At 39.4% G+C, this 23,321-nt stretch overlaps 1 protein-coding gene across 1 annotated transcript in view; it reads right to left on the bottom strand.

Annotated features, from left to right (window-relative positions):
- Positions 1 to 23,321, bottom strand: part of GALNT18 (polypeptide N-acetylgalactosaminyltransferase 18) — a 206,235-nt gene that overhangs the window by 35,254 nt on the left and 147,660 nt on the right. Inside the window, exons 8-10 of the mRNA XM_082283335.1 lie at positions 18,699 to 18,884; positions 14,722 to 14,859; positions 9,964 to 10,059 (exon numbers count right to left, since the gene is read on the bottom strand). Of these exons, the coding sequence (XP_082139461.1) occupies positions 9,964 to 10,059; positions 14,722 to 14,859; positions 18,699 to 18,884 (420 nt within the window). The remainder of the gene's footprint in view (positions 1 to 9,963; positions 10,060 to 14,721; positions 14,860 to 18,698; positions 18,885 to 23,321) is intronic.

Raw genomic sequence — 23,321 nt, 5'->3', positions numbered from 1 at the left:
TTTAAAAACTGCTGATTGAACTGCCAATTTGCAATGAGAAGAGACACCTTTAAAATATGGATAACTCTAGTAATAGCTACATCACATTCAACTCTGGTCTATCACTTACAAAATGTGAAATGTTCACACAGTATTAGATTATGAGACTAGACTGCAGGTACCCAACACAGCTGCTCTGTTTCTCCAAAAGTGTGAAATAAAACCATTTCCAAGTTAGCAAAGGAAAGCCCTGCCCTTCTTTTGTGGTTGTACTGCATCATCTCATACAAGCAGTGCTTGCTTGCAAAGTGCCTCAGGGAGACCTTGGAGGGGGCAGCTTTGGGCCCCAAGATCAGGGCATTAACCAAGCGCTGCAGAAAGCAGCAGCAGACCCAAAACCATGACACCTGATTTCAGGGGTGTGGGCCACAAAGCCCTTCAGCACCAGCCCACAGCTCTGAACCCAAAATCTAGTCCCAGGCTTATCATCTAGAAGCCCAACAATATTTCACCTCCACATTTTCAAATGTTTTGATATTTTAACCTGCTGAAATAATTTTGACCAAAACTAGCCATACAAAAAAATCACTTATTATGGCATACCACATGCAAAAAAAAAAAAAAAGAAAAAGCCTGGACATGTATGTGCATTTTTATTTCCTAGATGAGAACAGTTCTGAACTGTTGTATAATATTCAGGATAACAACTCTAATCTCTTCTAAATTAAAACAGTACATGAGAGCTTGAAATGCTCTGATAATTTTAAATTCTTAGGCACTGCAGTTGCTCTCAACAGTTTGTTTCAATTAAATTTTCAATGCAGTTTTTTTTATTACAGATATTCTGGGCAAATTGCCTTAAAAATGTAAGCTAGGGAAGAAAGCTCTTACAGTGACCATGAGAAGCTCAGTAAAAATTATTTGAATCCTATAAAATTCATAAAAACCAATAAAAAGAAGGTATTACATAGCCAGAAAATCAATTAGTTTGATATTCCACTTGCCTTCTTCCTGCATCAGCCTCACCTGTTTAACAAAATGCTGAATAAATTGTTTCTGGTCAAACTATAAAGACAGTAGATATATGTTTCTCTCCTTCCATATCAATAAGAGACATATCAACTGTGGACAAGATAACCAGAAAAGATGATAAAGATGGATTTACTCATCCAGAAAGGCAACAGAATTCAAGATGAAGAGAATAACCCAAAGGCTGAGAGGAAAATGCAACACCTAAAGCAATACAGAAAACACGCAAGGTAATGATAACACAAAACACAAAGCAAAAGTACTTCATGAATTATTAAAACAAAATCTGTGAGGAGCCTTCTGTGAGGTACAGCCTCATCAACTAACCAGTTTTTCTTAAAAGCAACAAAGAAAAACCCTCCCAAAGAAATCACCCATGGAGAAAGCCCCCAGTGTGAGCCGTGTGCTCCAAGAGAGGGGAACAGAGGGGATAACTATTAATTGATTCATCCCACTGTCTCTCCTCCAGAGCATCCTCTGTGGCCTCAGGGTGCTGCTCTGAGCACTTCACAGGCTCCCTTACTACTGCTCTTTGCTGACACCATGCATTATTCTTTTCTGCAGTAATGTGATGAAAGCTGAGTTTATCAAGTCTAGGTAAATTATATCAGATTTTTTGCCAGTTGAAGTTTCTATCATCTCTGTGGAAATCCTGCTTTACTAGGCAAAAGCTGAGGAACTGAATGGCTGTGAAAGCATTTTCTGAATACCCTTCTGACATTGCTTCTGATCAGCATTTGCAAGCTTTCCTCCCATTAAAGGTTAACTTATGCTTCTCTATCTTTTCAGCACATCTTCTAATATATGGAAAATTGCACCAGTACCTCTACTGTAAAATATTAAATAATTCTGCTATCATAAAAGAGCTCTTATCCATTCTCTGAGATGAGCATTTCCCTTTAATTTAGAAGAATGGATGAGTGAACAGATACAGCATATTACAGACAACTGCTTTTATTCCTGTTATATTTTGTGGTTAGGAGTTTTATTTGCTTTTTCAAACACGTGTCTTCTGTGGCACTGGCCAAGTTATCTTTCACTCTCCTGCTGCATCTTCCTGCTTAAAGGAGCAGTTATTTCTCAGTCAGAAAAATGCTTGGCTTTTTATTTTCTTAGAGCATTCTTGGCTCCAAGTTTTGAAGTAATTGAAGTTCTTAATATTCTTCCTCACAGCACTTAAAAGAATTGAACTACTTTTTGAATTCTTGCTTTTTAACTTCAGCTCAGGTCCTGGAACCTGAATGTCAAGATTAGTGCTTTAGCCAGATCACTAATTTCATCTTACAGTAGTATTTTCCTTTTTCATTATTCATGCTCACCTTCAGCAGTGATCCTGTACACTAGGGAAGAATATAGATTTCAGAAGCATATAAGACATTTTAAAGTTGGGTTTTTTTTTCATTCTAGACCATTCTATTGAAACAAAGATAAAACTTCTTCAAAACAAAACCATTTCTACAAGACTACAAAAATCCTATATGCTTCCAAATGAGAAAATCAATGTTACTCTTAGGAAAAAAAAGATTATTTTTCAATTCTCTCATTTCACCATGGTTGGAGTTTCAATTCCAAGTGATCAGTTCTCTCAATTCTCACAGGCACAAGCAATGTTTTCACACTACATGGTTTCCAACACAAAAATAAAAAAGCAGAAATATCCATTCCATTATTTCAAAATTGAGTGATGTAAAAGATATTCCCTCTGATCCAGAATAATGCAGTTCTACAGCTTTTTTCCTCTGCTTTTGTTTTCAGCCAGTGAAGTGTAACATACAAAAGACCTATCCCAGGTCTGAAACTTGAAGAAGGACCTCTTGTGCTTATTCTTTTGAATTCCAGTGCCTTTTACCCTCTGAACAGAGAATGGCATTCATTATATCTGACACTTTCATAAAATGAAGAGACAGGTTGGTCTCTGTTCTATTATTATAAAGACCTGTGTTCAGTCGCAAAATAGAGTGTGCAAATCCCTCAGACCCATCAGATCCACACTCACAAGCTAAAAATTCAACACCACTGATCTTCACCTGCAATGAAAAACTCTCTTATTTAGGTTGGAACAGACTTTTAAGATCGAGTCCAACTGCAAACCTAATGCTGCCACAGCAAGTACAGAAATAATTCACTCATGGCAAATGGCTCAGTATAAAACTGCTCCAAAACCAGAAACCAGATTAACAGATCCCCCTCTGAAACTTTGCCCCGAAGGAAATAATGAGAATTTGTCCAGAATCAAACTTAGGGAAAAAGATTAAAAAAAAGAAAACAATATACAATGTGAAATGTCTTCATCCATGAAACATCCCAGGAAGAAAGCACTGCACTGCCTGCGCTGGGCCAAGAAGGACTGGCTGGTTTCGGACGCCTTTGAAACATCTCTGTAGCTCCCTGATGTACCTGTCATATACTCTAAGAAGGCTGAAGCTTTGAAAAAGCATTGCTGGATTCAGCTTCTCAGGTATACATAGAAAAACCCAACTTTGAAAAGGATTGCAAAAAACTAACATCAGATTTTGCTTCCCTTGCAAACAAGGTTATCACGACGTCCCGCAGTGGTAGGGAGGAGAAGAGAGATCCAGCAGGCAGGCATTGTGCAGCAAGATTCATAGATTTTAATTATTTTACAACTCTTTTATAGACTTTTTTCCTCATAGTCTAATTGGTCAAAGGATCAGCCACCCCTTGGGGTGATTGGCTAAAATCCTAAAACACCCATTGTCAAAATATTTTCCTACTGTACCATAAACAAAGCTCTGCAAGGTCGCAGGTGTTCACAGTTTATAGAACTCTACTACTATCTTCTGTGAGAGAGAAAAATATCTCATGGGACTGGAAAGAAGCAAGAGAAATTCTTGCTAGCTGCATATTTGTATCCACACAAGGTCACAATTCCTATTAACTTAACTATGATCAAAATCAGGATTTATGCACTGAAAAAAATTAGTAGAAATATAAATAGCCTTAATAAACTACTCAGCAGGAATGTCTTATATAGGACATTAATCGCCATAGCAATTTACCGAATATATTTAAAATAAAAAATATAATTTATTAATGCTTATAACCATGCTTGCCAGGCAGTTTCACTGACTCTCTAAATTATCTTCTATTACTTGGGCCTCTGCTGAACTGAGGAACCTAAACTGGGGGGAAAAAACCAAACCAAAAACTAGCTATTTATTGTGGAAAAATATCCTTGCTCCCAGAAATCATGCATGTACATAAAAGTTAGTGTTCGGCCCAGTGCTTAGATTATTCCACAAGACTTCATGAAAAAGGCAAAGAAAAACAACGAGCTGGCAGTGCTGTGAGATGCAGCCCCTGGAAGAAGAGCACAGACCCTGGGAATCAGACTGGCCAGCCAGGCTCCCTCTCTGCATAGGAATAATGACAGACTGGCTGGACAAAGAGAGGAGTGACCACTCACTGTACCCACAGCGTGACTGCAAAGTACCTGGGCCAAGATGGAACGGGACATTTTGTACAGCTCAGGTTCTGTACAGCCCTCTGTGTGTCTGCACCCACAAAATGATCATCCTCAAGCAGGTCATTGCCAAGTTCAGCCCAACATGTTAGAAAGAAATGGTGCTGTCACGTCAGGCTGCCTCGTACACAGGTGCCTAATATGTCTGGCATTGGCCTCCAAGACAATCATGAACATCAACCCCGAGTTTTCATATACCTGAGAGCTGTTGAACAGCTGCTGTGCTCCCTTTACTGCCTAAAAAAGGCTGCCTGAAATGTTATTACTGTAGACACCTCATCTTCAGGGCAGTGATTTTTCAACTCTGAAGGGCCAGTCATTGATCCATCTGAAGGTTTTGTTGTGTTCTTCCTTATTCCCTAACAATCAGCAGCTGTTATATGTGGGGCCTTCTGTTAAACTATTTTCTTGCACAGCCTCAGTTTGCAATGCTTATGTGTTTTACACACATACTTAAACTTCTAAATAACAGAAGCCATTTTCTGGAATGTATGACAATTATCTGTGTATGAACAACCACCATGTTAAGAGATTTGATTGAAGAAAACATAGCTTTTATAAAAATATATATGATAAACATTTTAAAAGAAGCATTCATGAATCATACAAGGAGTTTTTAGAAGTTTAGAAGTTTCTGGGAGTTTTTGCAACTGCTCCCAGTACTTCAGACACTATGCTTAGAACACAAGATTATGCTTTCAGGTCAGAGTCTTGTACAGTGTGAACTGGCACAGCTTTATGTGTTGGCAGGACTCCCTTCCACTGCCTTCAGTGGAGATGCAATAATTCATACCAAGCAGGGCTGTAGTCACCTGTGTCAGTTCTGCAATCTCTTGCAAGAACATGAAATATATAAATGAGTGTCCCTTCTCACCTGCTTTTCTTTTCAAGTGTTTCTCCCCATTCAGTCTTCTGACCCTGTTCCTCAACTTGAATTCCTCCAAATCTAACCGGTTTCTATTGACTTTCACATCACTGGATGAGCTTGGGGGTTTAACTGCTTATAAACTGAGAATTATATGAGCCAGAAGCTATTGAACAAGGGAACAGAACTGCCCATTATCCCCTCAGTCACAAGCAATTATCAAGGTAAATCTGTACTTAAAATATCACTTCATTGATTGATGGTACTTATTTATTATATAATAAAATCTCTAATAATGTGGTATTTCATTCTCATAAAAGAATCTTCTAAACTATCACTCAGGAGCAGTTTTAATGCAAGTGACATGCTGTCATCTTCCTGCCTTCAAGATTACAGGCCTGGTTAAACAGCAGTCTTAAACAACAACAAACATCCAGGCTCAGGTAGATGCCAGAATTAGGAAGGGAATGCAGTCAGGCCTGGGGCACATACTTACTGCAACTACAACAACCATTTTTTTCATGCAAAACAGGGGCACAGCTGGAAATAGATCTTTTAAGGCCTAAGCATATGACTGAGTTGTTGCTTTACTTTACCAAGTTCAGGAATTAGAAGAGTACCTTTATCTTTTCTACAGGAACCACTTAAAAAACCCAGCAAAACCCCCAGAGCCTCACATGAACTTTATGTTTTATGTACTGTTTTGCCAGTAGTATTCTTCTGCCTTCACATTTATCTCCTCTCACTGCCAAGCCACCTCATCTCCCAGTTTTTCTCATTCCCTTTATCATCACTCTGATGGGGAGCTGTTGTGCTTTGCCTCTAAGATGATCTTATGTGATTAAAGTAAAATGATTCCTACCACCACCAAACAGTGCAGTAGGAGCCCGGTTTAACTCCTGTAGTTAACTATTTTACCATGCTGGCTGCTTCAATGGTTGCAAAACCCAGTTTTGTTCAGAGGCTTGATGTGACAGGCTAACAGAGACACTAAAAGTCATTTACAAACAGTGACCAGCAGCACACCAAAGGTACCAAAACCACCTGATGGCCTTGGTTTGAGCACATCTAACAGCTGCCTGGTACCCGTGGTGGCTGGAAAAGAGCAAAAGATGCTCAGGTGTGATGGGGGTGTTCCCTGACAGGTCTGGGGAGTTATGTCAACACTCTGTGTGTTGCTGTGCAGATGGAGCTGTAATGACAGTGCTGGTTTGGGCTGAGAGTGTCTAAAGGCAGGAATGGAAAGATGTGATGCTTAGGGAGCAACACCCTTCAGCAACAGAAGGAGGATGAGCTACTTAGGCAGCCACGCTGTTCAGATGCCACCACTTAGACAAGGAAGCTCTCAAAAGCATCTCAAATTACTGGGGCAGCATTTTGTAATGAACTCATTCTTATTAAAGGTAAAAGAATAGCAATTCTTCCCTTAAATTCATGTGAATGCATTGCAGGATCATCACCCAGTTTGGTTTGCCACTGATCAAACATTCAGTAAATGGTATGCTAAATCCTGAAGTGTCCAGTCTCCTGGGGACCAGGACAAAATACAGCTGCCCAGGAAGGCACTGTCTGAAGATGGAATGAGGGTAGGAAACACACCTAATCACAAATTCTAGTTTTTCAAGTGCCTTCTGTCTTTTCAGGCCAAGCCAAATACCCTGCTGTGAGGAATTCTTTCACATTAGTAGTATCAGAAGACTATAGAAATAGACAGATCATACTTTGATTTTCCATTCAATCTTAGCATTTAACCACACGTAAGATTTGCATCAGTTTCTCTGTGTGTAGAATGGAAGTATGAAATAAACACAGTTATAAAGCACTCCAAGATAGTTGCAGGAATGAACTGTGAATATGCCAATGTTAGTTACAGCAGAGGCAGAGTGGATTGCTGAAAGGTTTGGAATCACAGAAGTCTTACCATCACTAATCCTGATTCTATTTAAAACTAAACTGAAACACCACAGGGAAAACTACTTTTGATCAGTTCATTGCAATATTTTAGGGTATTTCCTCGCCATTTTCTACTGTTTTTAATTAGGAAGCTACACATTATGTTTTTGATACAGTCTATGAAAAATGGAGCATGGAATTTTAATGTCAGGTATGCAGATCCCTTTCTATTGACTTCAATGTTTTCTTTCCTATATAAAGCATATTAAAAGGAAACAGTAGCTGTACCTCTGATTCTAAAACTATTTTTTGATGTCAAACACCTTATCTAAGCCACTTCTCATGCAAAAAGATGAAAATCCAAAAACATCTGAAAGTAATTAGGGGAAAAAAAGGGAAGTTATCCAGTTTAGAAGAGGGGTTATAGTAGTAACTAAGAGCAGCAACTTAACTGCCTGTGAGAGAGTGGTTCCTGGCAGTCAGATGGCACATCTAGATGCAAGTGTGCCAAGTGGTGGCAGCAATAAAACTATAAATGGAATAACTACAACAGAAAAACTTTGCATCTGAGCTAAGAACGGCATCACCAAACACTCAAGCAGGCAGTCCTGAATCAGGGCAATAATTTGTTTTGGTAAGGACTGCCAGGTGGGCTAAACATCCCCCTTTATACAGCATTTCACCACTGCTAGAATAAAATTAACATCTTACCAGTATCTTTTGTGGCTACTAGAAAGATCACTAAGATTAAAAGGAATATTTATACACATATTTCCAAAATGCAAGAGAAAAAGTCCATGGCTGGGCTGCAGCTCTGCCTAAGCAAGAGATGCAACACGTGCAGTGGAAATGTCACAGAAGAATGCTGAGTGATGTTTGTTAGTTCTTTCCCTCTCAATACCGTAATCCCTAACACAGGGAAGGTCTAATTCTCTTTTGCAAAAGTTCTCAGGCATTACTGGGATCTTACCCAAATTTGGGCCTTTTTGGATGTTGTTTTTAACATTAGTTACAAAATTAAATACACAGTAATGGGGAGGAGACACAACACTAATTATGAAGGAGCAGAGTCTTTTCAAGAAAAGTTTCCCTTGCCTCTTTCCCCTCTGTCATTTATTTGCTGCTATCTCATTTGTACAGAACTTGAGCTGACATTCAAAGGTAGTTTTTTATCTGGTGAATAACAAACTGCGCTAATTGAAGCGACTTGTTACTGTTGTTTGTCTCTCAACTATAATTAAAGTTTCTAATTGGAATTTACAGGCATGCCTGCAGTGCATTGTTCTCACAGATGATGTGCCACGAGAGTCATGGTGCCCTCCTAGAGGACGAGGAATAATGGCTCTGGCTCAGGGGTGAATTGCACAGTTCCTTCACAAACACTGAGGACTGTCTTGCAAACCTCCTGCAGGCAAACAGTGGTTCCCACATTATTATGTGACAAATAAGGCACAACCCATGCAGTGAGTGAGTCTGATGGATGGGATTTTCAGATATTTCTGGCTTCATCATCCATAATTTACTCAAGCATGATGCCACTAGTGATCAATATTAAAGGTCCTCAGCAAAGGAAGGCAGTGCAGAACAGAGTTGCACCATGTGCAACTTGGCAGGGAAGTAGAGAAACATATCTGCATCTCACCAAACTCAGGTTTCCTGTTCACTATGAGGTACAGGCACAGGGGACAAGATCACCCTGTTGCTCTGTGTTTATTTCTGAGATACTCTGAGGATTCATTTGCTGTATAGTCAAAACAGGTAACTCGCCATTCCTGGGTAAAACCACATTCCATAACTTCATAGGGTAGGGCATTATTAGTGTCCTTTCAAGAAGGCAAATATAAAAGGTAGTCAGGTAAAAAAAAATCATTCAGACTGGAGGGATTTTTCAGTTTCTCCAATCACTCCCACAAGTATATCCATTTCCTTTATGTCATTTTTGCATATGTTACTTTTGAGGTTAAATAATCTGCATATCTGTCTTTGACAAGCATGTTCTAGGCCATGCAACATTATTTTTCCTGTCAAGATTTGCCTCAAAATCCTTTCACTTAAGCCCATGTACTTAGTTGGGGACACACATGTCTTTACCCTCTTGTCTGCCAAGTTAGTAAATCCAGCTGTTATGTAAGAAAATGGAAAGGTTTTGGTAATTTGAGTCTTTGGCACATACTGGAATAATAGGACAACAGCAGAGAAAGAAAAAAGGAGATTTAGGGGAGGGGTTTTCACAAGAACAGGGTTTGGAATTTGACACAGCTGTATGGTGTGAAGAAGGTGGCTGTACATTTCAGATTTGTGGAAATGACAGTAAATATATAAAGTAAAAAAACACATTACTTCAGATAATGCATAAATAAACTGTGGGTATACCTATGTGTGTATGCAAAATGTTTTAAAATGCATTGCTTCATTCATATGACAGGCACAGTTAAGGATCAGAAATGAAAGCTTTTATCAGCAAATCTGGGTCAGTGCTGACTCTGATATTCCTTAAATTCCTTCAAAATGAATAAATCAACTTCCTTGTCAAAGCATTAATGTACCAGTGCTTCTCAATTTACAGCAGAAATAATGTTCTGTCTCTAAAAAAGAGCTACTAAACATCTTACTGAGGGATTGTTGCAGGAAAACAATGACAGGTACAAGATGGTTCCTCCTACACAATCTGCTAAAAGCAGCACCAAAATCAGAGATCATTAGACAAACTAACCTGTGGTGTCATTCCATGGCAGATATACATGATTGGGATATTCTCTGTGTCTGGCCCTTGATCAAGGCACAAATCGCTTTTCAGGGAATTCTGCAGCTAAAATAAACAGAAAGAAAAAGAAATCAAGTTTTACGTGAGAAAAAGATGGTGTGATTACTTTCTTTTCTTTGAAAAAATAAAACATATGTAGTTGAAGAAGGAAATATGCAAAATTAAAATATGTTGCAGTGAATATTTTGAAGAGAAAGCATCTGGACTAAATTCTTCCCTGTAGATAACCTAGCACTACTGATTTCGATAATGTTGCACAAAGTTTCGGGCACGGTGTATTTCAAAAAGCCTTCAGAGATAGCAATAGTTTTTTGATATATGTTTTAAAAACATTTAGTCCCTGGTACACACTATATACAGAACTTCAATGTCTTCTGCTGAGCAAGATAGATGAGGTATTAAACAGCTTTTCAGAGTCACTCAGGAGAGTCTTCTGATTTCTGGAAATAATGCAAAAAACTGCTTTCAGCTGACACCTGAAGACTTCAGGGCAATTGTTATGCACCCACTCCTCTGATTATTCTGGGCTAACCACACACAGCAATGAACAGACTGCAAATACTTGGCCCTGGTCAGCACAAAGCCCTGTGAAAAACCTGGGCAATGCTGAGACAGAGTTTTCTGAAAGTGAAGTGCTAAATTAATGAGCACAAACAGCTGGGAGGTCTGTTCAGAGTGTGAGGACAAAGATGTGGATTGCATACCCATGGACATCTATTACTGTATCCTGCAGCCGTAGGAGAGGAGAGGACATCCAGCAGGCAGGAATTGTGCAGCGAGATTGATTTATTTAATTATTTTACAAACTCTTTTATAGACTTTTCCTTCATAGTCTATTTGGACAAAGGATCAGCCACCCCCTGGGTGGATTGGCTAGAAATCCTAAACATCCATTGTCAAAATATTTTTCTACTGTACCATAAACATAGTTCTACAGGGTCACAGGTGTTCATAGTTTATAGAACTTCTGCTAATCTCTTTGTGAGAGGGAAAAGCGTCCCACAGCTTAGAAAGCAGCAGGAAAATTCCTTGCTAACAGCATTTTTGTATCCACAAACGTGTAAAGGTGTTCAGTGATGTAAGATTGGCTCAGAGGATAGGAGGCAAGTGTGTGATGGAGGGAGTGGAGATGTGGTTTGCAACCACCTGTGATTAACTGGCCAGGTCTCTTAGCTGTGCACAGCGGCCTCTGCTGAGGAAAACAAATTCATATCCTTAGCAAAGAAGCCTCGAACTGCACTAGCACATAGGAAGAGTGGACAAGCCAGAGACTGAAGACAGGAAGTGAATAAAATCAAAACCATTAACTCATCTCTACAAGACTTCCAACTCCAAACCTAACTCTAAATCCAGTAATGGACAGGAAAAATCTCAACATTAAAGAGAAAATACGCATTAGGTATCAATACTGGCATTACTCTCAAGAATTAAATCTTTGAGAATTAAATAAAATCTCTCTCAAAGCTTTCTACTTCTTATTCATAATGTAACCATAGCCATGACTCTAATCACAATCAGATGTCTAAGCACCACTCTCTATCCAAACCAATGATAAATATCAGCCTTATTAATTCATACTGGGTCCAGCACTACCTTTGTGTTTTCAAAACCTCTTCCATGAACTCCCATCCTAATGCTTGTCCTAGTGATAATGTTATAAACTTTTCCACTACAATCCCTGTAATAAAGGAAGAAAAAAACAGAAACAAAACAGCAACTGACCTGTTAGCTAATAATGCTATTTCAAAATCTGAGGCCCAGACTCTCAGGAGCTCTCTCTTTCCAAAATCTAGTGGCTTTGTGGCAACCAACAATTAACCTGCGTAATGCAATTTTAGCCTACCAAGACTTAATCTTAGGAACAATCCAAAATATGACAGACAATCCCTGTGCTGAAACCCAGAAATAGTTAGTCAATACTGTCATTTGCTCCCTTTCAAACTTGGAACCTTACAGAATACAGATATAAGGTAGACTGCCACAATTCTGAATTTGCAAAATCACCTCAAACATCAAGATGCCATCAGGGAGCCAGCCATTACACTGAATACAACAAGCTTTTGGCCCAGTGACATTGCTTTCTTCTAACTAGGAGTATACTGCACAGTTCAGAAAGAAATTTCCTTCCCAAATATTTACTCTGCCACCAACCTCAACCCTATCTATATGCCACAACATAAACTAGACCTGAATGATGCAACTATTTCCCTAGCTCTCACAGAATAGGAGGAAATTTAGGATTCAGGAAATAAATACGTGGGGTGACTCTGTCAGTGCCTAAATCCTAATCTTCACCCCCATTCAGGTAACTTTTTCAATTACTCAGTATTTTTTTTAAATGGATGATAATGCTATAGTAGGAATATTTCTATTTTCTATGAAAAAATGAATCCAGTTGATGAATGGAAGCATTTAGAGAATCAGAAAGCAGCTGACTTGGCTTTGAAGTATCACACCCTTCTCTGCTATAAGATGTGCAAGCAAACAGGAGAGCAGACTCAAAAGAAGATTAGACATCCAAGTGATTCTTTTACTACAAGGCTAGAGGCACTTAGTCTCGTGTCATACAACAGTATTTCATGAAACAGTGAGCTGTGTATTTCACAGAATGCTCCCTCTTTATCTGTTGCCATTGTTGTCCACTGCTTCCTTTGTGATGGTACAAACAAGGCCTGCTCCTCACATCTCTGCCAGCTGATGATAATCATGTGCACTACTGGGCAGTACCTGAATCACAGAATCATAGAATGGCTTGGGTTGGAACACACATTAGAGATTATCTTGTTCCAAACTGCTGCCATGGGCAGCAACACCTTCTACTAGACCAGGTTACTCAAAGACCCATCCAGCCTGGTCTCGAACACCTCCAGGGACAAAGAGTCCCTAATCTCTCCAGGCAACCTCTACCAGTACCTCACCACCCTCACAGTAAAGTATTTCTTCCTAATATCTAACTAGGATAGATTATCTTTCACTTTAAAGCCATTCCCTCTTGTCCTATCACTATATGTCCTTGTGAAAAGTCCCTCTCCAGCTCTCTTTAGCCCTCTTCAGATACTGGAAGGTTACTCTAAGGTCTCCCTGAAGACTTCTCTTCTCCAGGCTGACCATTGTGTTCAGTATTTTTGTGAGAAACCCTTCTTACTCTTTTTGGCTGATGAAAATCTCTCAGCAGAGTATAAAATCACAGGGTGCCTGTTGCTGATTTTCGTTTTGACTTGCATGATGTGCAGTTGATCCTGAGATAAGTACATTAGCTCTTCCACTGCCCTTCCTTTATTTATATTGTATTATTTCTACCTGAAAAGACTTCTTTAGCCAGAGCCACCTACAAGCAGAACCATGCACTAGTTAGCTGCTGTGCCTCCTTCTCCTCAGGAAACTCCACACTTCATTAGATCACGGCATCACTGAGAGCAATTCCATGGTCAATGGCAGAGGCTCCTTGCACACAGGTGTGATTTTAGCATTGTTCTGAACTAATTTAGAAGGTAACCATTATCTCATACATTTAGCAATGACCTAAACCTGTGCTGGAAGTGCTTTTCTTCTCTTGTTTGATTGTATGAAAAGTCAGCATGATTATTTTAATTGATCATCACAGGGGTCATGGAACTTTGCAGGATGTACAATCCCTTCATTTGCCAAAACACCCCAGCTGCTCTATGGCACCCTCAGGGCTCTTCCAGAGCCATGCTGGCCAACTGCACAGGTCAGTTTTCTTTCTGAGGAGGAATGTGTGACGACAGACTTTTCACTTGTATGATCCCCTCTTAATTAGTCACACTTCCTGTTTGGGAATGTCATGCAAAAAGAAAAATTTTGCAGGAATCAATTTTTGTGAAAATGACAGTGGAAAAGAATGTGAAAAGGCCATGCTAGGTTTATTACCTTACTATGGGCCTGTGCTCATTTACTCTGCTCATCTGCCCTCTCCATGTTTGGGGTCCTGCCAGTTTCTGAGGGGCAAGAACTGCTTCTGCCTTAATTAGCACAGTGCAACTCAAGCGTGATTTCAACACAGACAGGGGCACTACCGTTACCCAAATAATAATGATTCCAAAATGCATGGATTTAGCTGCAGTTTCTGTTGGATGCAATGTAATTCTTGAACCTCTCTAGTGGTGCTTTACACATGGCTTAGCTATGTGAGATTTGGCTAGCTTGGCATGTGAGTCTTTGACACCTTGTAGCAGATGTCTACTGTGATATCTGTTCAAGAGTGAAGCAGGATTGCCCTTAAATGGCTAGAACTTTAATAAGGGAAAGCATCAGCCTTGTAACAGTTGGATTTGATGATATTAAAAGTCTTTCCATCCTAAATGACTCCATGATTCTAAATTAAGCTCTGGCTACAATCTTAAGAAGGTTGCAGTTGAAATACTGAGCCTATTTGGGAATTCACCTGCTGCCACAAACCTGTCAGTTCCAGTGTGTCTGCAAAATCACCCCTTGAGTATTTCTGTGTGAAATGCAAGCCATGAAGCAAACAAAAAATCAGGGAAGAAGATAACATTCAGAATACCTCAGCACAAATGACAGCAGAGCAGCTGTCTCTGTCAACTACCCAGTCCAATAAATTATTTAACTAGTGACTTCAAGTTGATCTGATTCTTTTGAGCCTGGCATTGTCTTCATGAATTTCTTCCACTATTACACCTTTCTCCCCCATGTTTTTAGAATGGGAAATGTAAACAAGATCCTTACCACCCCATAGGCGACGGTATCCGAATACATTCTCATTTCAGGATACACGCTGACAAGGTACCACCTAAAGGTCTTGCACTGGAGCTTTTTCCTTAAGGCCTTCCTCTCTGAAATATCACCAATATCAATTCCGGAGTCCTGCACATGAAACAAAGGGCAGAAAAAGCAGAAGAGACATCAGTGATACACTTCTGTGTAAACTAAACACCCAGAATCTCCCTCATTGAGGAATCACAGAATCAACTGAGTTGGAAGGGGCCCATCAGGACCATCAAGCTCAACCCCAAGAGTCAAACATCCCCAAGAGTCAAACATGGTTTTGACCTATGACAGTGACCAGGTTTTGGTTGTGAAGTGAGTCTGTTAACCCACACACACCCCAGAAGTGTCTCAGCTAAATATGATACAGGTCACCATGGCAGGGTCCATTTTACAGTCTGCTTTGGTGAATGGGACCACTCCTGTTGGCTTCAGTGGGGTTTAGATCCAGTGTCCAAGGAGTATCACTGTTGTTCTCTAATTTCCTGGCACTTTCCAAATCCAAAAAGAATTGGCAGAAAATAGCAAATTGCCCTAGAAACATGGGCATTGCTGGTGTCCCACTGTGGCCTAATCATTAGTGTCTGACACTTTCTGGCCATTTCTGAAGTCTGGGTTACTGCTTCACTGCAAATAGCAGAAGCTCTGCTCACCTTTCTAAAATAGCACTTACTAAAGTTCTTTTGTAATGTAAAAAGAGAAGTTGTTATTTTTGTTAAAAGCAATTGCAGAAAATTCTCTCCTGTAATTTTTATCCTCCTTTACATTTCTGGCTAACCTAGTTTCTACTTTTCGCAAGAGCAGATCACAAAGCATGACTTTCATAAAGGCCTTGCATATAAAAATCAATAATTTATCACATTAAAATCACGCAGCAGAAATTTTTAGAGAGGGATCTAAGTGCAAATCCATGGCTTCTCTATGACAGGAAGTAAAATGAGACATTTTGCTCCACACTGTGCTATACCACTTCTGCCTCAGAGCAAAACACAGGATAAATACATTTTCATAGGGAAATCTTATAATCTATCTCCTTAAACAACAGCCTTTACTGGGCCATAAACACCTCAAAGACTTTTGTCAACCACAAGACAGGATTTAAAAATAACATTGAAAGCACTGAATTTTCTTAGTTACACAAGAAAAAGGTATCTGTATAAGTATCTAGATTTCTGAGCTGCTGAAGCAACCACTGCATCCCAAAGCACTGAATTAATGCTAATCTGGAACGAGTATATTTTATTATGGAAGCATTTTCTAACTAAAGTAAAACTGACTTCAACATTAGCAAAGTACTCTAAAAAGTAGATAACTGAGATTTTGCATACACAGATCAGATGTAACAATCTTAAAAATGGTGATTCCCCATCTCAAGCCCTACATAATTCATAAAACTTCATGTGGAACTGTGCCTTAAGTGGCAATTTTTTTCTGAATTTTGCAGCTGGGGACTAAATAAAGAGACTGCAGGGTGCTGAAAGACAATCAATGGATCTCGTGAACAAATCCTGCTCAGGCACCATTCTGGCTGCACTTGCCAGTGTATCTGCCACTTGTGTGAAGGAAAAGGAGGGTGCCAGCACACAGACATTTGACTTCTAACATTAACAAGGCTTCCTGGGATCAAGTGCTAAATTGGTCCACTGCCTCCCAAATGCTATCTCATGCAACCCTGCAGGCACCAATGCTTGTTTCCTCACAGTTTACTGTATAAGAAAATAAGAGCATCAAGGGCCTCAGTAATCACATCCTTTCATGCAGCTGGAGAAGAAAAATAGCTCACACATAGCACACTGGCTTTATCACCACCAGTAAGTGAGTGTGTTCCCTAAAGCCAAGAATATGATGGGGGAAAAAAATCAAAACCCAACAAACAAACAAAACCAGAAGCACAGGCAGAACACATGGAAAGCACAGTTCTTGATTCTGGGACTTGAAGAATCTTTGAGTTTCAAGTACTTTTCTGTATCTATGAATCTAAGTGTCAATGATGCAGAAATCACCACGGCAGCAGAGGTCTCCATTTGAAGCCCTCAGCACTTCAGAGAGAAGCCCACAGACATCCCGAGAGGGCAGTCACAGCACACTGCCAAATGAGTCTGGCTTCTTTTTATTGTTAGCTCCCAAAGACCAAAACCTTTGGAAACATCTGACTTCTCAGAGATCTGGGAATCCTTCCACGGAAAAAATCAGGTCCAGTGTTTAACATTTTGGAATAACATATTTCATGGAAAGTCTTGACTGTTATAACCGAATACATTTCTATTACTTGCACAGTCCATTACCAGTATTCATTAGCTTCCAGATAGAGAATTACTCCTGTAGTTTTCCAGTTGCAATTTATCTTTGCATTCTTCATGAATTTGATTTCAAATTGCATTCAGATCTCAAATTTGCACAAGGTTAAGCACCACCACCACCACATCTGGATGAATACGATGCAAATCGGTGTACAGTACTGTATATCCTGGTTAGCAAGAGGAATTTCTAAGTATCATGTTAATGTCATGTTTGCAAGTTAAAAAACTAAAACCTGGATCAATCAATGAAAATCAACCAATCTTCAAGAAAATAACAATATGAAATAGCAACTGAAATCTAAATCTATCAGGCTAATCACAAATAAAATCCATTCAGAATTGCTTTGCCATAAAATAAATAACCCTATCCAGTACAGAAATGTCTTTATTCTTGTATGGACTGCCATGCAACTTCTCAAAATAGGGACACTTAGAGGGCAGCATGGATTTGCTGAACATGGGACTTCCAAAAAAGGTTACAGAGGATTTTTTTTTCATGGTCATGGCAGATGATGTGGCTAACATTGCAACCGAAAAATAGGACAGTGACTTCCCCACTTTGCCAAAATTATCTACTTTTAATCACAAGAGATGCAAGAAGCTATTGAGAGCAGCTGAACCAACATCTGCATTCATATATTAAGCTGGTTTTTGTTTCTAATCTTTTCTTCTTATTAGACTAAAGGAGAAGTACAGCACTTTATTTCTCGGAACAGAAATTGCAGCAAAACCAGTTTCTCTGAACAGTTGTCAAATCAGAGAGATTTTACTACAGAAAAAATAAATTGCCCTTTAATTTAAGTCTAGACTGTTTGCTTTTGCTGTAATGATGAGAGCTGTACTCTGAGTTAAACTCCAAATTCAACTAGAGCCATGCTTTCCAGCTTTTAGGGGGAAACAATCTATTCACACAGATTCTGAATAAGTACAGTCCCCTTGCTCTGAGCCCTTTAGCTCATAGGTGTTCACAGATTAAGTACCATTGACTACAGAAAGGAAGAACAGATAAAATCAAACTGAATTCTGAGGTTGGCCATCTGACATCATCTCTTAAATACAATGGACCAAGCAATGCTCATCCATGGAAAAGAAATCAGGACAAGCAGTCCAGTGGGGAGTTGCAGAGAGATTCTGCAATATGTCATGACACCCACCAGCCACCCTCACTCTGATGTGAAATACTTATCAGGCACCCCACACTTGCCTCAGTGGCTGTCAACACCCCCCCGGGCAGATCTCTCCTCACAAATCCTGTGGAATTATAGCGCTCTGTGGTGGTAAAACCAAATTCAAAACAAGATGTGCAATGTAGATTTGATGGGGATTTTTTTCCCACATTTCTGCAGCTACTAGTTTAAAATATCCATGAAAAGTCATCAGTGAAGATGATGAGCTTGACAAGAAATTAATTTTTAAGGAACCTAAAGACAAAGGAATTACTCTAGAATAAGACAAAGCTACATATATATGTTTATATACAATTGTGTAGGTATAGGCATGTCTTATGCCTATATGTGAGACATAAACACATACACATATGCAAATAAAATCTTACCAGAAAAATCAAAATTCAGGGCAGGAACCAAACCCAAAATAATCTAAAGCCAAAGCCTGCAAACAGTGGTCTCTGACACTCACCTCCTGGGGTATGTTCCAGGCCATATAGACATGGCTCTTAAACTCATCCATCCACACTTCTGCCACCCTCAGTGCGTTTCTCCGGACGTGAGCAGTCAGATCCTCTGTGTATGGTTTATGTGCTCTTTCAATGTGGGCAATCCTGGAGCAAGGCAGAACCTCAACGCTTCCTCCACACTGCCACACCTAGCAAGGAAAAATAAAAGGACATTCTGCTAGTAACAGCTCCCTACACCATTGCTGGCCTCCAGCAAATACACTGGAATTATTTCTATGCTAGCCATTGTTACAAAGGAGAAGAACCATTCAAGACTTACTGGACTACACAGAGGTTGTGAGAGGACAGAGTTATTACCTTGCCCTACCATGAATTATTATTGCTACTTAACCTTACTGCAGTTTCTACATTACCAGTAGTCTCACATCACAAACTTCCTGGATCAACTCGGCTTTTCTCAAGATTATCAGTAAAATTATTTATAGCCATTCAAAACAGTAAGGCCTGGTTCATGTTTTAATGGTTTGCAGGGCTTTTCTCTGAGGTTCTGCACAGTCCATACCAGTCCATACATGCACTACCCAGAATCTCAAACTAGGCAGCTTGTCATAACAGGGAAATGAAGCCAACCAGCTTTTTAAGACCACTGAAGTTTCAGGTTCTAGGAAGGTGAGGAATATAAATGCATCTTATGCTTTGCTTTAAACATAGTTGAGAAGGGACCAGGTCTATTCCTTTTGAGAAGGAAAGGCAAAGACCGAGACTGCCTGGTGAAAATGTTGTATGAACAATTTCATCAGAAACTACTCTTATAATAAATTTTTAATGTAGGTTACTCTACCTGCTCAAACGGATTTCAGTTTTGCCCACTACCACAACTGAGCTAAAGTACACAATATTAATCATAATTATTGCTTTCATTTCTGATTTTCCCTTTCTGCTCTCAACAAAAGAGAAAACCACTTTGGCAGACTTAAGAGTCAGTGAAGTACATGAGTTATTTTACATAGCTGCTCTTTTTCTGTGTATCTTGTATTATGTAAGCTTCCTAACAAGATCAAGGCAGCCCATTCATAATGGTTGAGTGGATTCTGCTCAGGTGAAAGCCCAGATGTACTCAAACAGTTTGATAGTGCTGAACAAGTACCTGGGTGTCCCAGAGGCAGGTGTACTCACTGAGAAGTGACAGAGTTTGCCTTATGATACTGCCAGCTGAGATTCCTGAGGCTTGGTATCTCATACTAGGACAGCAAAAAATGAGAGCAAGGGTGCTTCTTCCTTCTACACTCATTCAGGAGATCATATTCTGGTCTCCCTCCTGGTGGTCAGGAATGTGGGCTGGCAGAACATCCTGTTCTGGAGCTGATCTCAGACCCCTCAGTTCTGTCCACCCTATAGGCATATGCTCTACTAAGGAGGCACTTTGTTCAGTCATTCATTTTATATATTTAGACATCTGGCTTGAATACAGCATTTAGGCATTTGGCAGCTCCTGAGACCAGAAAATGTGGCATGAATTCAGAATGTTTACAAAGCTTTTTCTGAACTGATGCCTAATTGCATTCAGCATATGCTGGGAGAAGAGATAGAGCCCTGGTTTCCAGAGCTCTGTGGAAAGGGAGCTAACCCATGAACCTGCTGTACAGTCAAAAAGGGAGCAAAAAAGACTTCAGCATCTCTCTGTGTCCAGAACTTGGAAGACTATAAGAGTAAATAAACATAACCATTATCAAAATCAGGGCAAAACTGAGATGATCATAAATATTTTAAAATAAATATGCAATTGATCTGGCACAAGAATAAATAATCCGGAAACAACATTTGTGTCCTGTCTTTCTAAATATCATATTAAGTGGGCAATCCAGTTTAACAATCTAACTAAAATAATAGTTTGTCCAACACATAATTATAAATGGTCCAGCTACATCTCCTAATAAAGATTAAACGTGAAGTATCACCAGGCTGTGCTCACACAATGCCTGCTTTCAGTCACAGTCATTTCTCAGTACAGCATGGACATCCAGCTATAAATTGTTTCAGAGTTACTCAGTGCACACTGCCTAAATTAGTATAATGAAAGACAAGGAAGATGTAGAGATGCTCATAACTTAGCCCAGGACAAGGGCTAAGGACAATTCACACACCACATGCACTGTGTACTCTGCCCAGAGCCTCTGCTCATTCTAACCAGGGATGGCCTCGTGCCAAGGCCAACAAGTGAACACCAAATCTTTTGTGGGATTTTCAGAGCTAGGTCTGAATGCCATCTTGACAACAAGTTGAGCAAAAAATTCACAGTCTATAATAAGCTGAATTTCCAAGCAAATTTCTAGGAACTGAAATTCGGAAGAGCAGAGTCATCTATAATTTTAGCACTGATTCAGTTATCAGTAAACTCTGATTTGACTTTATAATGAAGTGAGATGTTTTCAAAAAACATCCTGAGATCACCAAGTCTTCAACAGAGTTTGCAAATAACAGTTACCCACTACCTGAATAAACATCCATTAATCAAGTCCAAGCGGCCACTCCTTTCTCCCAGACATTGTCAGTCTTTGTTCTATTTTCAAAGACTAATTAGTTGCTATCAATTAATTAGCTATCAATACAGAACTGGTGAGTTGCATCAAACAGTTTCAAAACCATATTCTGTTATTTCCAAACAAAGATCTCCTAAAATCCACAAAAATTAGCTACAGAACTCAACAAGGAGCATAGATGCAGGCTATGAAACCTTGCAGAGTGGAAGCAGAAAGCACAATCTTGACATGCTCAGCTGGTCACACCTGGGACAAGACATAGTCCCTCTCTCTTCCACAAATATTCTTTGCAGATTGCAGTACAGTGAGAAAACTCTATTATCCAAACATTTCATTGCACTTAGGGAGAGGTAAGTTGTAAAAAAAAAAAAAAAAAAAAATTAAAAATGTAGGTAACAGGCATTAAAGTGGGACTTTCAAATGACATGAAGCTCTCCTGGAATCTCACTGAAGCCTGGATTCCCAGCTCCCCAGAACACGCAACATCTCCAGCCAAGGAATGGAGGGTTTTGCTATTCATCCACTGAATATTGAACACTGCACTGAACTGCATGTATGAATACTAAACAATAAACATAAATAACTGCTACAAAAAGCATCAGGGCTTTTGTTTAATTTTTCCCTGATTATATTTTAAATATGGGAATTTCTTGCATTTTCTTTCCCTTCTAGACCAACTGTCCTCTTGAATCTGACCACTCCTACCTCCCCCCATGTCTTTCACTCACGTACATTAATCCCTGGTGCTCCAACCATTGTGTTGGAGCCATTGTGGATAGCTGGGTAGTTTTTCTAGAGAAAGGCCTTGAGATGGTATAAATCTCACCTCAGAAGTGCACAGGAAAGACGAATTAATTACTCTGAACCAATACCTTTCAGTCAGATACAATTTTTAGGGTTTTTTTAAAATAATATTTTAATACTAAGAAATATGTTTTCTTAAAGACTCTATTCATAGGGAAGTTAAGAAGCCTTTTAGAGTGGTCTGTTCTTCATCTAATAAGACTCCTGTAGACAAGAAGGAATAGCAGTTGAGGGGTTAGCTCCTTGCAGCTTCACACATTTCCCCTGTGAATTTTGCAGCTATTTTTTGCTGTCATTAGCAATCTTTATTCAGGCTTTATCCACACTGAATAACACCTTTCTAGTTTTCCAGCACTGCTATTTTATGTGATGGCTATAAATACATACAAAAGTTAAAAATCAGTGAAGCTTTTCCAAATTATCACCCATGGCTTTAGCAAGAAATCTAAAGATAAAAGAGCTTCAAAGACTTTTTTCAACCACATGGAATGGTTTGAAGTAAAATGTTATATCTCTGAGCATACTGTGGCTGCAATCAGTAATACTTAATGACTAACCTGCTTTTACAAATTGCAAGGAAGACATTTGATTAATTTCCTAAACTCTGGTTAAAAGGAAATTCAGCAACTTTTCTTGTTACACATGAAGATATTTTACCTATGGTAGGCAAGAGATGGAAATTGCCAGCAATAATCTCAATTTCCTGCCAAATCTCTAAATATATATATGCAGTTGTAAAAAATAACATATGCTTTCATCACTGTGACATGATAAAGAACAATTCAAATTTCATGCTGCAAAAGCATCAATTGCAAAACTGTACCAACAGGTCTCAGACTTCGTCTTGGAAAGTTTTGAAGTATGAGGGTCTGTGTATCTTTGGGAGTTCTTTCCATGATTGCTAGAGTCTCAGCAAGGAAAAAGGTTTGCTTTGCTTTGGAGGAATTTCTTGAGGTTCTGGTCCTGCTGGTTTCCTTTGCAAACACAGTCTTTCAGGAAAAGAACACAGCAACTGGAGTTTCCCTTCCAAAGAGCTCTGAGCCCACTTCAGTGCGTTTTCAATGCTCCCTTCCAAGAGGGCCTGAGAAAGGGCTCTTTATTCTCGAATTTCCTGAGGAGGTTCATATATTTGGTATAGCCCCAAAAAGGGCTTAGAGTGATTCCTCTTCTTGAAAGGATTCCTTGTTCCTTCATCACTAGCAAAAGGTAGTAAAATTCCATAAAAAAATTCAAGGTCCAAAGGGACAGCAGCAGTGCCAAGGCAAACGCTTACAAAGCTGA

This window comes from Coloeus monedula (genome assembly GCF_965178545.1).
Source record: "Coloeus monedula genome assembly, chromosome: 6".
In the NCBI taxonomy this organism is placed as follows: Eukaryota; Metazoa; Chordata; class Aves; order Passeriformes; family Corvidae; genus Coloeus; species Coloeus monedula.
Note: the sequence above shows the minus strand (reverse complement) of the source record. Positions and strands in the feature narration are given on the sequence as shown.